The sequence below is a fragment of the Procambarus clarkii genome, chromosome 1 (assembly GCF_040958095.1).
Source record: "Procambarus clarkii isolate CNS0578487 chromosome 1, FALCON_Pclarkii_2.0, whole genome shotgun sequence".
NCBI lineage: Eukaryota > Metazoa > Arthropoda > Malacostraca > Decapoda > Cambaridae > Procambarus > Procambarus clarkii.
Genome location: NC_091150.1, coordinates 29,850,126 through 29,871,854, shown reverse-complemented (window position 1 = coordinate 29,871,854; position 21,729 = coordinate 29,850,126). Strand labels below are relative to the sequence as shown.

The 21,729-nt window shown below is 41.6% G+C and overlaps 1 protein-coding gene across 1 annotated transcript in view; it reads left to right on the top strand.

Annotated features, from left to right (window-relative positions):
* The window catches only part of LOC123748888 (rab GTPase-activating protein 1), a 172,783-nt gene that overhangs the window by 7,031 nt on the left and 144,023 nt on the right, over positions 1-21,729 (top strand). The window contains 5 exon segments of the mRNA XM_045731242.2: positions 2,893-3,130; positions 7,031-7,241; positions 9,465-9,648; positions 14,219-14,374; positions 18,277-18,492. Coding sequence (XP_045587198.2) covers positions 2,893-3,130; positions 7,031-7,241; positions 9,465-9,648; positions 14,219-14,374; positions 18,277-18,492 — 1,005 coding nt within the window.

The following is a 21,729-nucleotide window of genomic DNA, read 5'->3' as shown; positions in this document are numbered from 1 at the left end:
TATAGATAATGAGTTTCATCATGTCAGCACCTTTCAGGATCACTGGGGTCTAGATTTCCAGGTTGGCTTTGAGCATCGCTTGACTAGCTTCCTTTGGTTTGTGGGATGTCTTTTTGGAATGTTCCCCTCCAAACCTAGCAGCTGGGTTTGGTTTGTGGCATCTCTCGTACCACTTTTGGGCTCTCTCATTTTTGTCTTTCCCTTGCGCACAGATCTTCTGCAGATAAACTACTGGGTCCTTTGACATCTTTTTCTTCAGGGATGTGTTTTTAACTGAGCAACTGGCTAATTTTATCCCTCGGTAGTCTAGTCTGTCTGATGGCCAGAAATCTGATTCTTTTCCAGTTGATTTATTTTTGCATTTTGGTAACTGGCAGTCACCCCAGTTGGTGCCTTCTCAAGGTCAGGCTGGCCATGACCTGGTCTAGGCTGCCAGACTGGCCTCCGTTTCCCTCCTTTGGTTGACTTTGTTGCGGGTGCACTTTTGAAATACGGCCGGTGCCCATCTGAGACTTGTGCTCCTTCTGGATGACCAGGCCTTTGTGTGTGGAGTTTATTCATTGGACCACAGTTGGCAGAGGGGTGCTTTTCTAATTTCTCCAGTTGTTGTTCTTGTGCCATTACAATATTTCACATTTAGAAAGTAAGAAATATTTAGGGGTTCCTCATGCATTAAATTTAGAACTTTTGTATATTAATGCATAGTACAGTAATCATAGATTCTGCAACACACAAGTTTTTTTATGCTAACCCTGGAGTAGCTAAAAATTACAGCTGATTGTAGAATAAGATATGCTAACTTAAAAGCTCCAAAACTTGGAGAGAGTGACTTCTTACTGAAGACCATGCTAGAAAAAGTTGTCAACCTTTCCCTCAATGACTGTTAGTGAAAACAAGCCACTCTTTCAGTTGGGTCCGGCGGCCTTGGCATCCGCATTGCCACCCAAGTTGCTGTCCCAGCCTTCCTGTAATCCTCCTCGCCATCAGATGACCTAGTCAAGGAAATTATTACCAGACAACCTGGGTGACTTGACAGGGATACACAACCCCCACTACATGGAATGCAATACAAAAGAGAGTACTCTGGCAGACCCAGCACTCAGACCAACCTTGCTGAAAGCCAAGAAACAATCCAGCGGGAGCAGCCCCACTGTAGATAAAGAAGCCACAGCTTTGCCAGAGGCAGCAACAACCTTCAGTGATCGTGCACGCCTCACAGCTGTTTGGGCTCCCCATGCAGGGGACTTCCTTTTAGCAGTCCCTTTGTCTGCGACAGGCACATGTCTTGATCTGCATGTAGCTCCGTATTGCAGTTGCCTTCCATCTTGCTACCCCAATCCACACTGTATATAGGTGTATTTGTGGCGAGGCAGATGCAGACAAATATGGATCACATGGCCTGAACTGTGGAAAATCAGGCGGTTGGCACTCATGATACAACGAACTCAAATTACATCATTAAGAGAAGCCTTGCCTCTGCCCAGTGTCCAGCAGAGAGAGAGCCTTGCAAGTTATTGAGCTATAACTGTTAGCTTTGCTGGTTGACCAGATAGAATCACATTGCGCCCATGAAAAAATGGCAGACAGTTAGTGTGGAACTGTACTTGTGTATCCATCTTGGCAGTCATATACGTCAAATTCTGTCGGCTAATCAGGGGCCACAGCCACACAGAGAAAGAGAGAAATCAACCAAGTACAGGGAAAGATCACTCAGTACAATGTCATTATAATAGGATCTGAGACCACTTGGTCCATGGGAAGAGAGTGCAAGGAGCTTTCTTAAGGATCTTGCTTGCTTCCAGGCTCATCAAAAACAAGAGACCCCTAGAGTGGTGAGCTTTCTCTTCCAGCGCCTCAGTGTAGCATTCCAGAGGGAGAATTCTACATTGCCCACTGCTTCCTTGGTTCCTGCCTGGTGTCAGAGGAATTCAAAGAAATCTACAGCCTCTAGGAAACAAACTTCCCTTTATTTTCTCTTAATATCCACACTTTGTAACCAAGCTAGTGTAATTGTGTAACCTTGTATAATATAGTGTACAACAATAATAATAATAAGGAAAAAGGGTGGTAGGTTAAGTGAATACTCTCTGTATTTAGAGTCAAACGGAAAATTTTTCTCTGCTTTGTATTCCCTTCTCCAAGGCTGTAGGAACTTTCAATTACACCAGTGGTGGTACCCATTTGTATAACTTAAAATATTATTGCTAATAATCAATAATACAACACGTTATAAAAAGGTTGAGTATGGGCAGCCTTAGGGGTTACTACTCAATGAAGTTAAAAATCGAAGACTGTTACTGCTGTCGTGTGTGACGTTGCTACATAGCCTCCCCGGCTTGGTGCCTTCTTTAAATAATTACTTACTGCTGTTGTGACTTTGTCTCCTGCTTTTTTTTCACACTTCCTGCTAAAGATTGCCACTTCTTGCACTCTTTTTAACTGTTTTAATTTTGTTATGTTCTTTAATTTTTATAGGTCACCATTTTTACTATACTGTATATACTTCTGCACTTCTCTAATACTACTATACCCTTGTGTATGCCTGCTAAGACAGCCCTCATTCTCTTCTCTTATTCTTATTACTTCCAGTGCAAGCAGGTGGCAACTGCTTCACTTTTATAAAAGCTAACTCAGCAAGCAGAATTCTCCCCCAACTGTTTCAACGATTGGTGTTGGATCATCGACAGTTGACGGTGTGGAGATGGTCAGTAATCACAGTGTTTAGGGGAAATATTTTACCTGCCACTCTGATATGAATCGGGGGAAGAGGTATACACAGTATTTAAAAAAAAACGCAAGTAAAGTGATACCTGTACATATATTTATAACCTTAGCCTAACGTCATTCTTTGTTTTGGATTTAGTTTTTTCTACAATCTTTGTATTTTTGCAGGTAATGAGAGAAAAGAGCTCGGAAAGCTCCTCTCCTAATAGCATGGACTCCAGCACAAAATCCTGTACAAAGAAGGATGAGGAATCCTCATGCTTCTCCATGCAAATCTTGGAAACTCAGGTTTCCCAGATCTCAACTCTGAGTGAGGATGCTTGCAGTAGTCAAGATGGTAGGATGGATGACAGGAATCTTGGAGAAAATAATCCAAGTTTCTCCCAGGTGGCTTCAGATGATGATAGTGAGCTTTTTTTGTTGGACAATTTTTGTTATACATCTAGATATAGAATTTCATAGACAAATAGAACTAGTAAAGATATAATTTCACAAATATTGCAATTGCTTACAAGTTTGCTAATTAGAAATTCCAAATGCCTTTAATATGCAGTAATTACAGTGGAGCATCATTTAATTGAATGAGTTGAGGACAAGCAGTTTTGGATTAATAAATATATGTATATTTTTATAAACATGAACCCTGGTAAAATTTCAGAATGACATGTTTTACATGGCTGACATGCTATACCCTTATTATTTATGATCTTTCATTTGCCCAATATACTTTTGGTGTGTTATTTATTAGGATTTTTATGCAAAATTATAATACATAAATGCTAAAAGTAAATACCGTATTGCAGAGCTTCTTGGGTCATCTAATTTGTTGGGTCATCTAATTGGGTGTTCAGTGTTAGGTCTAAATCAATGACTGGTTGGTTTGGGCTCCCAGCCAGTCCGCGTGTCTGTTAGCCAAAGATCTGTTTTTTTTCTCGCTCGCCAGATTCATGTTCCAGGTGCTTTGGAAAAAGTCCCAGTTGGTTGCAGATCTGATTCGGACCTGGTTGGGTCTTGTTTGGGACTCCCGGCTGGTGTCACTGTCCCTGCCTCAATGAGCCTTGTCCCAGTTACAGTACCGCTGGCTGTTGGTGTTGAGCTGACCTTGGGTGACTCAGCGATTGCTTATGCGGCTGGGTGGAAGCCTCCCTTTTACCCTACTGTTTCGCCCCATGGGCAGAGTATGCCTTGGAGGTTTTCTTGGTTCTTCTGGGGATCTCCCTTTGGTGTTCTCATGACCACTGGGTCCAGACTCTGCTTGCCCTTAGTCGTCTACTGCATCGCCTTTCCTTTTTGGGCTTTTCAGGGTTTGGTGCCCTGGCACTTCTCCACCGGCATTCGATGGTTCATTGTTGCCTTGACTCTTGGCTGGGGTTGTGTGGCCTGCGATCATCAGGCTGGTTGGTGATATTGGTTTCCCATTTCATAAGGTGCACAGCACTCTGTGGGTGTTTGTGGTCATGTGGCATGTGCTGCCGAGGATTTAGATTCCTTGGGAGGCTTCAGTGCTCAGCTCTATTTGTACTGTTCCTGTATGCTTCCTTGTCTGCATCGGGGGTTCCCTTTAATCCCTCTCTTGGAGCTGGACACTGTGGATGGCACTTCTGTTGGGTTTCTGGGGTTTGGCTCTCTATGCCATTCATGTCCTGGGAGTTTCCAGCATCCTGGCCAGTAGTCTGTCCTGGTTTCATCCCATCTCCAGGGAGTGGACTGTTGATGCCACTTTCTCTGGCAGTGCGAGACGTTTGGGTGCCCAGATGTGGATCTGTGTGTTGATTAGTCCAGCATCATCCCCTTGCATAAGGGGGCATATTACGGGTTTCGTAAAAAATTTTCAATTTGTTTATAAATTTATTTATGAAATGGTTATAGAAAGAGCTGCAACTGGTCCAAGTTTCAGCATCACACCCTAAACAGAAAAGGAGAAAAAAAATACACAACGTATTATGCAACGAATTTTCAACATTTTCAAATAATTTCAGGGAACACATGTGTCAACTAAAATCATTTCTATAACACTCAGATATTAAACTAACACATAATAATTAATTGTATTGATCAGTTTTATCAAAGAAAGTGTTTAGTGCAATAATATAATTTTTCAAAGTTACCCTTCCAAAAATATGCAATATATGATGTTTATAAATTTTTATAAAATCAACAAATGGACTTTGGACTAAAATGTCTCAATAGGTTTGTAGAAGCACAAACTCTACATATAAGGTGTAATTTGCATGTAAATTGATTAATAAATGAAAGCTGAGAAACGCCTTGAAGTTGTAAATTACTTTCCAGAGTAAAATAAAGATCCAAGTTCGGCCACCTGTAGCTGAGCTTGACTTCGACAGATTTCGTTCATAATTGGCACCCTTGCAGATAGGCATCCATTGAGCAAGGTGTGCAAGTTTCATGCAAATCCCTTGATAACAAACGAGAAAAAAAAATTGGCCAAAAAAAAAAGAAAAAAAAAAAATTTACATATAAATATATTGCACATACATATTACAATTATTACAAGAGTTTGTGCTTCTACAGCACATAGTAGACATTTTAGTTGACACATGTGTTTCCTGAGATTATTTGAGAATGTTGAACATTCGTTGCATAATACGTTGTGTATTTTTTTCTCCTTTTCTGTTTAGGGTGTGATGGTGAAACTTGGACCAGTTGCAGCCCTTTCTATAACCATTTCATAAAAAAATTTATAAGCAAATTGAACAACTTTTAATTTAGTGTGATAAGCCCCCTAAGGCCATTCCCAGCCTGTGAGATTCTTGCAATTTTGAGGCATTGGTCTTGCTTCTAAATAGTAGTGGGCACTTCCCTGGTGGTGGCAGACATGATAAAAATTCAGAAATTTTTCATAGTGCCACTGCTCTCTGCACCTCTTTAAAGGGGAGGGGCATGTTCTGGCTTATGGTCCCCAGTAGGCCTAAAATAACTGTGACTGGTGGCACCTAGTAGTTTGGCACTATATCAGCATTGTAGCTTCAGGAAGCCACCGGGGCTTACTCAGAAATGGGCATTTTATTACATTCAACACTGGGTTTTTGAGACGGGGGCACAAAATTACTGATGTGATTTGAGTCTCGCATATCATGAGCAGTTTAAGCTACTGTATTTTGAAATTTTTTAATGGATTCCTGTCAAGGATGATCCCCTAAATCTCTCCTTTACGATTTTTTTTTTTTTTTTTTTTTTTTTTTTTTTTTTTTTTTTTTTTTTTTTTGTCTTCACATAATTTACATTGAATGTGGCCTTGTCTCACTTATCCCAAACTCCATTACATGCTGTTCATATTAAATTACAGTACCCATTTACTGCTCAATGGGTGTGTATTACCTAATTTTCAAAGGTGTGATAGTTGTTTAGGCCCTTTATCCTCCCACCCTAGTATTTTAGCATTATCTGCAAATACGTTCATGTAACTACTGTATGTTACTGCTGGTATATGTATACAATTAACCATATGGGCATTCAGTATTAATCCTTGTAGAACCCTTCTGGTGACTTTCCAACATTCTGATTTACATCTTAAAATTACTGTTTTCATCTTCCTTACTGTTAGAAATTTTGTCTTCCACACTCATCCATGTCCTCCGGTTGCCTTCGGTGTTGGTGATGGTGGATCACAGGGCATCTATTCCTGTGCAGTATAGGGTGTTTTTCCTGGACTTCCCTCATCCTCTGCCTTATATGCAGTTGCAGCTTCAGATGCCATTCCCAGATTGATCGTACTGCCGTGTCCAGTTTTCCTCACGTAGTTTCTGCTTAATTTTGTCCTATTCATTTTCTTAGGGTTCTGTTCTGTGACTGTCTCCTTCAGCACTCGGGCAGTACTTGATTGTGTTGACTCAGCTGGGGCTGAAGCCCCAGCTTTTCCTGTGCCAATCAGTGTCAGTGGTTTCCTTGTCTGCAATGGCCATTGTGAGTAACCTCAAGAAGCTATTGAAGGACTCTTTCTTTCTTAGACATTAAGCCTTGAATGTAATGAAATACCCTTTTCTGGTGGGATCTTTATGGCTCCCCCTTCTCTGCCTGTTCCCATCATCCCCATGAGGTTGTGGGTTTTACATGGGTAGCTCCAGAATGAAGGTGGGGGGGGTGGGGGCACAGGCTCTCTTGAGACCCCAGGTGACCTGAACTGCTACCGTTTGGCAGTTAGGCACATCATGATTAGGGTATTTAATCCTCAGTGACAATCATTTGTCTTGTTTACCTAAGGTGTTTTATTTCCTTTAAGCAGTCACTTGTTTTGCTTCACCTATGTGGAAATTTTGTACATAATGTTATTTATATTTGCTTTCAGTGGAGAGAGTTCAATCCGAGGACGGGAGTGGGGACTATACAATATTCAACAGAGTAACGTACTTGGGAGCTGCCTCAATCAATGCTCCAAGAAGTGAAGCAGAGATTCAGAGGAATATGGCAATCCTCAATGCTCAAGCTCAGGAACAAGCTCAGGAACAAGCTTTAGAAGTGTCTGTTTCAGTGCCCTCAAATTCTGAAGGATACGTTATGTAAGTGTGGCCTGTGTTTAATTTTGTCCTTTTTTAAAGAATTCAGTTCGTTACAGCCTCGATGGTCGAACTTCATTTTGGGAGGCCAAATTTACTCTCCCACTTTGGCGAACAAATATTCAACGAAGCGGAGATGTGCTGATTTGCTTAGTTCACAAACTTGTGGGAAAATTTTCCATCATATGGTATGCTAAAATTAAAATTTTGCTCATTGAAATTACCATATAGGACATGGGGAAATATGAGGGTATGAATGATATAACTTATGCAATGCAATAAGGGATATTTTCAGCAAATATCCATAAACTGCACGACATAATCAGGTATATTTTAAAGTACTGAGTAAGACTAAAACTTCCCACGAGTATACAGGGCTCACATCTCCTTCCTCAGGTCAATAGTAAACAGATGCTTTCATGGAAAATGTCATGGGCACTCCTTGGTATGAGGGCCTCAGTACTGCGAGGGCAGCTATGAGTAGCGCATGCAGCAGTAGCAGCTCACGGCACTACCATACAGCCCCGTCCTTCAGAATTGCTTAATAATGATGAAATAAATAAGAAACTGCAATGATTAATTTTGATAGTGTCATTAAGATCCTGACTGTGATAAAAATTATGTACAATGTTCAGATATCAGTGAAACCAATGCTGGTTACAGTGCTTACAGCACGTGGTAGAGACACACAGTACACAGTTGCAGTGTGGTGCATCTAGGCATCATGAAATGGAACCTCTTGCTGCTCTAGAAAATAAATTTGTGGAAATATTTCATATTCAGGATTTAGTGACCAGGATTCTGATAATGATGGCAGTGTTGTGGCTGGAGTCAGCAATGTGCATGGCATATCGGGAGGCATTTTGCTGTGTCAGGTTCAGTCAACAACTGACTAGCATGTGGTGCTATGCTGTGCTTGGATTATGAGATTATCACACCTACCAGAACTGCTTAGTAATTTATAATGGTGCATAAATATATAATCATATATAACATGTATATACAGTGGAATAACTATAAAAAGAGTAGACTTTATAGTTCAATGAATAATAATATATGTGCATATGTGTGACACAAATATATCTGTGTACCTTAATTCTACATGTTTGGTGATACAAATAACATTGACAGTCCTGTGCATCATTGCACTTGAAAAAACTATGCCAAGAACATTAAAAATATGAAGAAAATATACATTTTATACGTGCAGCTATAACTTAGTGAAAAATATTTGGAACTAGGTTGAACTCGGATCACTGGATACAAGATTATTACACCCACTGGAACTGCTTAGTGGTTTGTAATGGTGCACAAAAATATATATTAGTTATTGTTCTGTATATGCACATTATATATAACAACAAAATACTGTATATATATTCAGTGTGTGCAGTTACAGCTTCATGCAAAATATGCGGGACTATGCTGAACACAAATGTCCGAGATTATTACACCCATCAGAACATTTTAGTGGTTTATTGGTTCGTAATGGTGCAAGAAAATGTAGGCAATTATATCTAAAGTGTGTCTACTGTGTAATAACAGTAAAAACAGTGGGTTTTATTGTTTAAGAATATAATATGGTGTGCGTATTCGTGACATGAATATATTTGTTCATTCCGATGTTCAACACACATTTTATTATGTAAATTTCTCATGACACATTACAGTATTGAAATTACTGCCAAAATAAATATATATATAAAAAAAATCAGACTTAGCAAAATTTTTACAAATTTATTTTAATATGTGAAATTAGTCTATAGAGCATTCATATTAAGGCATGAATGATAACTCTTATTATAGCTCCTATCATGCTTTTAAAATTGTTTGTTGATGAATGAAACATTCAGAGAAAGAAACAGGCATAGTAATGTGTTTTTCTTGTCTTAAAAAAAAAAAAAAAGTTGCATCACATAAAAGGCTGGTCAAGGGACCTCCAGTTACAACAACATTTCACTCTAATGAATTAGGGGTTGATCCCATATCATTAGCCACATAGAGGTTGCACTGTAATATCATCATAACCTTGTAATTATATATAATTATTGTGAATTTTGTTAACAGTTTTGCTTATGTAGAGAAGTAAATTTATAATACTGTATAATTGTTAATTGTCTAATTAATTAACTAATTATAATAATAATGACCAGCTTAATTTTCTTAAAACTATTGTAAGGCTAGAAATTTCACAATGCTGTAATGTCTTTGTTTTTATCACAACAGAATATATGATGCAACGACGAGTACAGAGATGACTCGATTCAAGATACATCGTATTCTCTTCTGTGCACGTGGGAAAGTAGACACGTCAGAAGCACGATGCTTTGCCTTTACATCCTCACATGGAGATACACAAGAAACTGCAATTTTCCAGTGCCATGTATTTCGTTGTCAAATTCCTGAGGCTGTAAGTTTGATTTCCTTGGTGTATGTAATATTTTACATGCATTCCTTTCATACAAGATAAATACATCTTTTTTATAATCTTCCTAATCAAAATAAATACTGTACTGCACTTCTTCCCGTAGTCAAATATGTAAAGCAAATTGTATAGGTAAATTATATTATTGAGGGGAGCCCCTACGGCTCCCTGGCTCTTATCGGGCTAATGTATGTTACATTATAACGGGACAATAGCTATGGAGTTCAGACCTACCAAGGACCATGAGCCAGAACCTGGTCCCTTCAGAGAGGTTTCAGGGAGCAATGGCCCTGGAAAACCCCCTCCTGTGGTTGGGGGTTTTCCTTATCTGCCATTGACCGGGGTTAGGCACCCAGAAAGGTAGGCATAACAAAACAAACCCTACTTGGTAAGAAACTAAAAACAAAAACCGAACAGAGAGGTAGAATTCCCTTCAATCCCAAGGAAACAAGCAAACAAGCAAACGTAACATACTACTGCTGCGCCGCTTGTCCACGCAGCCCTCCCCTTCCCGAGAGGGGGGAGGGGGGGCCCCAGACCTCAAAGCGCCGGCTGCATAGCACTCCAGTTCGTAAGCTAATGTCAACTGGGACAGACACTTCTCTGGCCTCAGTTTCCTGGGAGGTGTTTGCCTTTCGTGGCATTCACTGCCGTGTGTTGTGTTGTGCGGTGGCCAGGTGTTCCTCATCAGTACTGGGGCTGCATGTGCTTAGGAGCTTCCTTCCCTAAGCGCCCTGTGAGTACTGCCCCTGCGTGACAGGGTTATCTTCTCTGCGGCGTTCTGGAACTATTCTCGTAAAGGTTCTTGCTGCTAGGCATTTGCCTCGCCCTTGGGGCCCTTGTTTAGCCTTGGGTAGGGACTGGTATTGTGCTGGTTAGGGCGTCAAGGTGTTGCTCGATCTGCTACCTACGTGGCAACTGGTTCCTGTTGCCTCTTGGTATGGTGTACTTTTGTGGGGGTTTTCTTTTTTTATTTTCACTTGCCTGATGGGGTGTCTGCCTAGTGTGGCTATAGTTCCACTGGTAGTGTTTTTTTTTTTTTTTTTTTTTTTTTTTGAGATATATACAAGAGTTGTTACATTCTTGTACAGCCACTAGTACGCGTAACGTTTCGGGCAGGTCCCTGGAATACGATCCCCTGCCGCGAAGAATCGTTTTTTCATCCAAGTACACATTTTACTGTTGCGTTAAACAGAGGCTACAGTTAAGGAATTGCGCCCAGTAAATCCTCCCCGGCCAGGATACGAACCCATGACATAGCGCTCGCGGAATGCCAGGCGGGTGTCTTACCACTACACCACGGAGACTGCTCCGTGTTTGGTGGCCCTCTGCTAGGCCCCTGTGATTGTATACATCGCAAGGGTTTTCAGTGTTGTCCTCTACCCCTTGTTAGTTTTGGGTTTTAACCGGTTAGCAACACCTTGTCCGGGCTACCCGTAGTTGTAACCCTACGGGCCCTGGAAAACCCTGACGGGGCTTGGTGGACCACTGGATGTGTCTTCCAGGTTCCAACCCGTCTTGTGTGGGTTTGTTGGTTGCTGTGCTCTTGTCTCAGGGTGACAGTCGCCTCTTTTACCTCTGTTAACAACTTTTTCTAGCACGGTCTTCAGTAAGAGGTCATACTCTTCAAGCTTTCGGTTGTCATAAGATGGGGCGCACCTCAGAAAGTAGGTTATCCTTGGAAGGGATAGGCATTTGGTGAGATTTTCCTCTGCAAGATAAAGGCGAGTACAAATTTTTTGGAACTGCATTGATTGCATATACCAAATTTTCTGGGGGGAGTCCTGTTAGCTCCCGGAGCTATCCAGGCTGAATGGATATGTATAACTTTCTGGCATCAGTCAATGTGCACAGAGTTCTTGCCTACTGGGGACCATGAGCCAGAACCTGGCCCCCTCAAGAGAGGCATGAGGAGCAATGGCCTATAGAAATCCCCATGTTGTTGGGAACATTCAATGTCTGCCTTCGACCAGATCTAGCACCCAGAAAGGTAGGCGCCCCAAAACAATCCCCTATTATGGTGAAACTATGGCTACCAAAAACCGAACGAGTGGACAGAACTCCCCAAACGAAAATTAGCAAATGAGCATGGCGTTGTCATGTCGCCTGCGCTGCTTTCTGTACACCCCTTCCCCTTCCTTAGGAAGGGGAAGCCCCAGACCCCAATGCCGACGATCCACCCTGCAGTTCTCAAGCTGATGTGCTACTGGCGTGGTCTTGTGCCTCTGGCTCCAGCGATTTGTCTCGGATTCTGTGCCTTGGGTGTGGACTGTGTCTACTAGTGTTGTGCGAGCCAGAAGTAATATTCTTCAGTACACGGCTGCATGCGCCTAAGGCCACCTTCCTTAGGTGCTCTGTAAGTACTACCCTTGGGGCCGCCTTCCACAAATTACCTCGGGATCTATCCCCCTCTGTGTCTTTTACTGCTCGGTACTTTGCTGCCCTTTGAGTCAACTGGGGTCTTTGTTACCCGTGTTTGCTTCTGGATAGGGGTAGTTTTTGTCACTGGTAGGGGGGTGCGGGGTACTGCATAGCTAGTGCTCAGCTCTTTCAGTGGCTAGCTCTGTTCCACCTGGGTACGTTGTCCTCTTGCAGGGTTTTGCTTTTATTCTTATTTTTCTGCCTGGTGAGGGGGTCTGCCTTGATAGTTGCCTCTTCTGTGTTGGGGTGTATATGTCTATCATCATATCTATTCTCGTTTTTGTGTGGTTGGTGGTACTCCTTGGCAGGCCCTGTGAGTGGACACATCCCAGGGGTTCAGCTATTAGCAGATTGTTTGGTAGTCTTGGACACCAATTCGCAGTACCCTGCCTGGGCTTCTCTTAGCGTGTTAATAAGGCTAAGGGCCCTGGGAAAGCCAGCGGGGGCTCCGTAGTCCGATGCATGTGATCCTTGAGTCCCCTCTTGTTTTGTGTGAGTCGGAAGGTTACTCTTTCCCCTTGTCTTTGGGGGACAATCGCCGGTTGTGCCTCTGCCATGTTGCCTGTTGTGTTGGCGATTCTTCTGACCCGGAGTCATGCGACGTTTGTTGCTTGTGTGTGCTCCAGTTCACCCGAGCTACTGCTTACGATATGATGGTGCAGGCGGCAGCTGCTTTGCATGCTAGGTTTAGGTTGCTGCAACATGCTAGGTTAGTTGCTTCCCCGTATGCCCCGAGACTGCCCTGTTTTGGTTTTAAGGACCCGGACTTGGGAATGGGAGTTGCTTTATCTCTGGTTTCGTTCTCCCCCCCCCCCCCCTCTTATCCCTCCCCTTCTGTTGTCCATCCGGTTCCTTCCCCCTTGCTTCCGGCTCCAAAGCCTCTGAGGGTTTCGGAGTCAGGGCAGGGTTTAGTTGGTGTTGAGACTCTGGCAGGATCGGGGAAGTCCCGTTCCAGAGTGGTGGTGGTGGAGGCATTCGAGCCTAGTCCTTCTGCTGGAGTTTCTGTGTCTGGCCAGTGGGCCCCCTTCATTCCTGCTTTTTTGGCTGCTGCTGCATTTTCTTTTGAGGTGGAGGGTGTGGAAGATGGCTCGGTCCTGGATCCTCAGGGTGAGGTTCCTGGGGTGGAGAAGGGGTTGACTTGGGGGCCTTGGGCCCCTTTGGACCCCACTTGGGTTTTTGTACCCTCGGAGCAGTGCTTAGTGTTTCAGGGTGTGGGGTTCTCTTTTGCTCCCTTCTTGTACAAGTTGGATTTGGCGTCTACCTCTTCCCGGGTTCGGTTCAGTGATCCCGACGGTTCTTTGGTTCCATCTTTCTGGAGGTTTCCGGCTTCCCGAGTCCAGTCCCAGTGGGTGTGGGATGCCCTTGCAGCTTACCTCATGCACAACCCAGATTTTGCGTGTGTGGATATCGCTCCGAAGAATTCAGTTCTCTCGAGGATCGACGGTCCGGCTCCATTCGGACTGTTCGCCTGTGGTTTAATCACTGATATTTGTGTGAAATTTTGCCCTCCAGTTGGCAATCAGCAATCCTAGAAGGCACCAGATGCATATCCACTTTGTGGACCCTCCTTACTACTCTCTTCTTCATTGTGCATTTGACAGGTACTTGCATCTCTTTATCACTGCATTATTTTTGAGTTCCACTAACTAGGAGGTATTATTGTTATAATCAGTACTGGTTACACACTTTTTTTTGTTTAATTCATATAAAATCCATTCCTAACATATTGGGATGAAATTTTCACAATGCTGATGCCAAGTAATGTTAGACTTGTTTAAGATTTTATACTATTTTTCATGTGTGGACGAATATTTTTTTATTCATGTCCCTTAACCTATTCTACTGCATACATGAGATGAGCATATATTGGGTAATCATTAGTGTTGAAGAACCAAGCCATGAGTGGGTCCGACCTGAATCTTGACAGGTAGCCTGTCCACTTCAAGTACAGTACTCATTAAACCTATCCATTTTTTATTTATTTCTTAGATGATCGGATCCCTACACTTGATTTCTAAACATAAAGTTTAGAAATAAAATGTAGATATGGAGCTTCATCTTGTTTCAAAAGTGAACCTATTTTTTATTTTTTTTTTTTAAATGTTGTCTTATTAAATCAATGACTTGTGTTTAGGTTGCACGTGTGTTGATCACCTTCGCAGCAGCGTTCCGAAGAGTGCCCAGAAATAAATTGGTGAAGAAAGAAGTGGAGCTCTGCCAAAATCGACAACAAGCAGATCATGTTCACCTGTTCGATATATCTTTAGAAATTAAAGAGGAAGACAGCAAGGTAAAATGATCATTTCTTAAAAGCTGTAAAATCGAAAACATTAAAAGAAAAATTGAGCCTTCTGGAACTATGTGCGTATGTGTAATTACCTGAGTGTAGTTACAGAATGAGAAATATGCTCGTGGTGTTCGGTCTACCCAGCACTCTTTGTCATATAACACTTTGAAACTACTGGCAGTTTTGGCCTCATCCACCTTCTCACTTAACTTGTTCCAACCGTCTACTACTCTGCAAAAGAAAATTTTCTAATATTTATTTCGCACCATTGTTTCTTTAGCCTGAATCTGTGTCCTCTTGTTCTTGAAGTTCCTGGTTTCAGATACAGTATTCCTTTTTGTCAATTTGGTCGATTCCTTTTAGTATTTTGCAAGTGGTGAACATGTCACCTCTTTTTCTTCTATCATCTAGTTTTGGCATATTTAACACGTCTAGCCTCTTGTCGTAACTCTTATTTTTCAGTTCCGGAAGCCATTTCATAGCATTGCTTTGCACTTTTTCCAGTTTATTTATGTGCTTCTTGAGATATGGACACCATACAACTGCTGCATATTCCAATGTTGGTCTCACAAGTCATGAACAGTTTCTTTAGTATTTCACCATCCATGTAATTAAAAGCAAGAGGGAAGTTGGAAAGTGACGCACACACACTCCTCTCACAATATTCTTTGTGTGTTCCGCTGGTGACAGTTACTATCCAAAACCACCTCTATCTCATTCTTTAATTCCTTTCCACATAATTTGTAAGTTATGTGTGGTTTATTTTCTCCAATTCCACATTCCATAACATGGCATTTATTCACATTGAATTCCATGTGTGAGTGTAATTACCTAAGTGTAGTTACAGGATGAGAGCTACGCTCATGGTGTCCCGTCTACCCAGCACTCTTTATCATATAACGCTTTGAAACTATTAACTGTTTTGGCCTACACCACCTTCTCACCTAACTTGTTCCAACCGTCTACCACTCTGTTTGCGAAAGTGAATTTTCTTATATTTCTTCGGCATCTTTGTTTAGTCAGTTTAAATCTATGACCTCTTGTTCTTGAAGTTCCAGATCTCAGGAAACCTACCTTATCAATTTTATCAATTCCTGTTACTATTTTGTACATTGTAATCATATCTCCTCTTTTTCTTCTATCTTCTAGTTTTGGCATATTTAATGCCTCTAACCTCTCCTCGTAGCTCTTGCCCTTCAACTCTGGGAGCCACTTAGTAGCATGTCTTTGCACATTTTCCAGTTTGTTGATGTGCTTCTTAAGATATGGGCACCACACAACCGCTGCATATTCTAGCTTTGGCCTAACAAAAGTCGTGAACAATTTTTTTAGTATTTCCTCATCCATGTATTTAAAAGCAATTCTGAAGTTAGAAAGCGTAGTATAGGCTCCTCGCACAACGTTCCTAATGTGGTCCTCAGGTGATAGTTTTCTATTTAGAACCACCCCTAGATCTCTTTCTATATCAGAATTCTTTAAAGATTTCTCACAATTTATAGGTTGTGTGGGGTCTCTGTTTTCCTATTCCACATTCCATAACACGGTACTTATTCACATTAAATTCCATTTACCAAGTGGTGCTCCATATACTTATTTTGTCCGGGTCTTCTTGAAGGGCATGACAATCATCTAAGTTTTCTAATCCTATCCTTATCCTTCCTATTGTCTTAGCATCATCAGCAAACATGTTCATATAATTCTGTATTCCATCTGGTAGATCACTTATGTAGACAGTGAACATTACTGGTGCAAGAACTGAACCCTGTGGTACCCCACTTGACATTTCTTCAGTCTGATACATTGCCTTTGATTACTGCCCTCATTTTTCTATCAGTCAGAAATATTTTTATTCATGTTAGAAGCTTACCTGTCACACCTCCAATGTTTTCCAGTTTCCAGAACAACCTCTTATGTGGAACTCTGTCTAAAGCCTTTTTTTTAGGTCCAGATAGATGCAGTCAGTCCAACCATCTCTTTCCTGTAAAATCTTTGTGGCTCGATCATAGAAACCATAAATTCGATACACAGGATCTTCCAGATCGAAAAACATACTGTCTGTCTGATATTATATCATTTCTCTCCAGGTGTTCTACCCATTTAGTTTTTATTATTTTTTTCCAATATTTTTACTATTACACTTGTCAATGATACAGGTCTATAATTGTTGGGGTCTTCCCTGCTTCCACTTTTGTAGATTGGAACAATGTTAGCCTTTTTCCACACATCTGCTACGGCTCCTGTACACAACGAAGTCTGAAAAATCGGCTAAAGTGGTATGCTGAGCTCAGGTGCACATTCTCTCAGAACTCCATTTGGGCCAACTGCTTTGTTCTTACTTACCTCCAAGAGCATTTGTTTCACTTCGTCTCTCAACACCTCTATGTGCTCTATGATGTTCTCTGGAATTGTTATTGTGTATGGTTCCCTGTAGATCTCATTTTGTACAAACACACTTTGGAACTTTTCGTTTAATGTTTCACATATTTCCTTTTCATTTGCCGTGTATCTGTCCCCCATTTTCAACCTCTGAACCTCCTTTACCTGCAGCTTGCTTTTAATGAATATATAGAAAAGACCTGGATCTGATTTACATTTATCTGCTATACCATTCTCAAAGTTCCTCTCTGCCTTTCTCCTTACTGACGTGTAGTTGTTTCTCACATCTTTGTATCGCTGGTATGTTTGGGGGTTTGACCTCTTTCTATATTGATTCCATGCTTGTGTCTTTTGATCTCTGTGCCCTCTCGCAATTTCTGTTGAATCAACCCTGTTTGTGTGTGTGTGTGTGTTTTATATTAATGGAAATCTGTGAAATGAATCGCATTCATTCATTATCACCGAATACCCCTTATTCCTGCTTTCTTGGAATGGGAAAACATCAGGCCAGAGAAAAAAGGGGGGAATAATTTGGTGAAAAAAGATTGATATTTAAAATATGTATGTACAGTACTGTGTTACCTGTCCATTCATTATATAATTCACACAATATAGCATCATGGATCAACCACTGCAGCAGTCACCCACAGCAGTACACTACCACTTTGAAAGGCCAGATGTGCAGTTCCCCTCTTTAATTATCACACACTGTACACTACATCCAAGTACATTCACTCGTATTTTCATAGATAAATATCAGAGTTTGTAAATATGTTGGTCTAAAGTATAGACAAATAACACTTGAAAATGTGTGTTTAAAGTTGTCCCGGGATAGGATTCACAAAGGACTACCACGATTTATACTACTAATCTTAATCATGTTGACTTATTTGGTATTTACCAAACAGTTTATAATCTCCATTGCACTATAAGGTCATCCATAACAGATATAGCCTCAGGATGTGGGTGACCTGGTAATGCTTAGATCATAAATGGGTTAGTAAATACCCCAGGTACTGATTTAGATCACTCGTGGCAACTTAAACGGTAAAAATTTCATAAGTGGACACATAATTGCTTTGTGGAACCTAAGCCAGGTTTGTTGCAAAATATGATGTAATGAATGGCTGACTGTAAGCTATTAATAATATCGTCTTTCCACTTCGAATGTATATAAATGACTGTGGTCTGATAAAATACATCATAAATAAATAATAATAAAAATCTGACATGGAGGAAGCATCATCAAAATTTCAGGAACTTATATAATTCAAACAAAAATCCTTCGAAACAATCTTAGAATTTCAAAATTGCTTCTGAGCTTTTCTTACAAATTGTCAAAGCTACAAATTATCAGAGCATAACTCACTCTCACTGGTATTGATGGAATTGTGCTAGACAGAAAAAATGTATAGAGTTTTTGTTCCTAACATTGCTCTTTAATGTCAAAGTGTTACATTTATATCATTGTAAATTTCAGTTTGCATTCAGATATGCCATTGGAGAGTTAATAGAAACATACTCCTTAGGGGAACTTCAATACTGTGCCAAGGGATAAAGAATTCTTCAAACTGCGTTGTAATACTGAGAAGCAGCTTGTCCTGACTGTCACTCCAGCACCCCCTAGCAGTCAGAGCAGCGCTGTGCACACAAGCATGGATGAACTTAATGTGGAGAGATGCTTTGGCCTTCTGGTAGCTCCAGGGCGGAGAGTCAAGCATGCAGATATGAATCTACTTGAAATGGTGAGTGTTTTTTTTAGTGTAGTTTATTAGCTGCTACAGACAAATTTGTTTTATTTATTGGATTTGGATGTCTAGTATTCTTTGTGCAACATTTCATCAGTTATAATTGATGTTTTGTCTTTGTTAGCTTATTTAAGCTTTAAAAGATCCACAGTACTAAGGGTGGAATCCATACTAAACATGAGTTGGTAAGAATAGACTGCATATGGATTTTATATTTTTTTTATAGCATGGCTGAAAATTATTTTAAATTAATAAATGTTCTTAGTTTTTTTGCAGTGTGTTTATGCTTCTCAGTTGTTTGAACAAGGAGTGATGATTTGACTATTAATGATGTACAGTATATTAATGAATAGGAAGGACTGTTCTTCATATTACAAACTGATACTTCTCTTGGTATATTGTTTCATGTATTCTGAGCAAGTGTCATTTCAAATTTCTTCGAGTATTTTGTCCTGCATTATCTGAAGTTCAAATGATGAACCTCAACATTATTAATTCAGAGTTTTTGCATTGGTTTCATTTGGTTGCCAAGTGAGCCAAAGTGAAGCAGTTGCCAACTACTTGTTATATAGAAAATATAGGTACTAAGCACTTAATAATCTGAACTTTCCATTCTGTTTATTAATTGGGTTTTGCTCTTTACACTGTGAATATACTGTATTACGCTTCATAGTGTGTGTGTATGTTAAGCTTTACCAAGTGAAAATTAGCCTTACTGGTGTATATACTGTACAGTATTAGGCTTTATAGTATGTGCATAAGGCTTGCTTTGTACTATAGTGAAGTGTAGGTTTCGCATCCTGAGTAATTTGAATAATATAGGATTTACTGCCCTTGTATTTAAAAACAAAAAATTGTTTTAGCAAATGAGGCACTAAAGCCAGAGAAGTGCTTAAGAAATAGCCCTTATAGGAAATCACACTTCTTGTAATATTCTGGAAAATAAAGACTGCCACATTCTAAAGTAGAGTTGATGTTAATTTGGCCAAAAGTACCATGAGCCAAAAAATATAACCAAATTGGAACTATCTTCCCTCTGGCATTACTGCAAGTATCCCATAAGTGTTCTGCATTAAATATCAAAAGGGAGTGGTACTGTCTACCCTTGTAAATGGATGTTAGATGCTAATGAGAATGAACAGATATAGAGCTGTAGAAGTGGACAATTTGGGGAACATAAAGTATGGTTTTAGGAGAATAGTTTGACTATGGTATGGATTGAAAATATCATGGGGTAGCATGTATAAAATATGGGAGTACCAAAACGAATTAATTGTAAGAGTGAGGAGAATATTGCGTACTGAGGTGATTTGGTTATGTTGAATTAATGAATTATGGAAATAAGGGTGAATACAATATGAGAAAATTTCTTGGTAACAGGAGGACCAAGAAGATGGGTATACTGTACTTGTAATTACTTAAGTGTAGTTACAGGATGAGAGCTACACTCATGGTGTCCACTCTTCCCAGCACCATTTGCCAGATAATGCTTTGAAACTACTGGTGGTTTTGGCCTCCATTACTTTTTCACTTAACTTGTACTAACAGTCTACCACTATTTGTGAAAAAAAAACTTTCAAATATTTTTCTGTAAAGAGCCCCTTCGGCTTCCCGAAGCTGTACCGGTCTGATGTGCATATATTAGACCGTGGCAACAGTCAGTCAATGGAGTTCTAGGCCTACCTGGGACTAGCGCCAGAACCTGGCCCCCCTCGAGAAGAGGCACGAGGAGCAATGGCCTAAAAACACCCCCGTGTAATTGGAAGAAATCTTTGTCTGCCATCTACCAGGTCAGGCACCCAGAAAGGTAATAATTCTAAAACAAAGTACTGCTGGTCAGTTGCAAACCGAAAGCCGAACTAGCAAACAGAACTCTCCAATCAAAAACAAGGAAGCAAACATTGCATCACCATAACAGCCGTGCATCTGTCTGCACGACCCTCCCCCCTCCCTGGGAGGGGATAGTTGGCATGGTAGTCTTGCCCGGAAGGGTTATGACAAGTGTCGGGGTTCCTTCGATCGTCGTAAGCAGGAAGTGCCAAATTTTGGATCGGCACCTCCTGCAGAGCCATCGGCGATTGGTTGGCGCAGTGATCGTTCTGAGCGTCGGTCAGGCTCTCGTAGGGGTTGTCAGCCCTTTCACGGGTCACCCCCGTTGACGGGGTGATAGGGGGAGGCTCGTGCTGTTAGGTCTTGTCTGGTCTCACGATTCGTGGGCATTTCAGGCCGTTTAATCCAGTGGCATTGGGTTGCTCCTCCTCCTCCTGGGGAATTGGAGCTGGTAAGGCAGGCCTCTTCCCCTGTGCTCTGTTGGGTCATCCTGGAGTGGGTTCGCTTGGGCGTGGTCGAAACGACTACGTCCCTCAGGTGGGTTTCCCACCTGTTTTCAGTTCTAAAATGGGACTGTGCGGATCTGCGATTCATAATGGACTTGTCTCGTCTGAGCCCCTGGGTCATTTGCCCCTTCTTTCAAATGACCACTCTATTTCAAGTTTGGCTGCTTTTGGCGCTGGGTGCCTAGATGGTGTTTCTGGACCTCCGGGACGCGTATTGGCACGTCCCAATTCATCCGGGGTTCAAGGACTGGCTCGGTTTTGTCACAAGGTGACAGGCTTACCACTTTCATTGCCTTTCATTCGGTTTGAATCTGGCACCTCGCGTGTTCACATGCCCAACCCAGGTCATGGTGACCCGTTTGCTTCTGTTAGGGGGTTCGGGTTCTGGCTTACCTCGACGACTGGCTGGTGTGGGCTCCCAGCCAGTCCGCGTATTTGCTTGCTAGGGATTTGGTTATTTCCCAGCTCACCAGGATCGGGTTCTTGGTGAACTGGAGGAAGTCCCATTTGGTTCTCTCTCAGGTTCGGACTTAGCTGGGTCTTGTGTGGGACTCTCGGACCGCTTCCTTGTCTCTCCCTCTTGCGACGCTGTTGTGGCTGCGGTCCTGCCTATGACTGTTTTTGGAGGGCACCCGGGTCACACATCGGTTGTTCGAGTGGCTGTGCGTGAGCCTGAACTTTGCCGTGCTGGTCTACCCATCGAGTTGAATCTGGCTTTGACGGCCTTGCTTTTGGCTCCTATATTGCCGGCTTCCTCTGTGAGTTTTTTGGGGTTCTGTGCCGTGGTGTCTCCCTGAGCTCTCGCTCGATGTGTTCACAGATGCCTCGTCTCTCGGCTGGGGTTTTGTGACCAGTGCTCACCAGACTGGCCAGGGTCGGTGGTGTCCGTCCTTCCGTT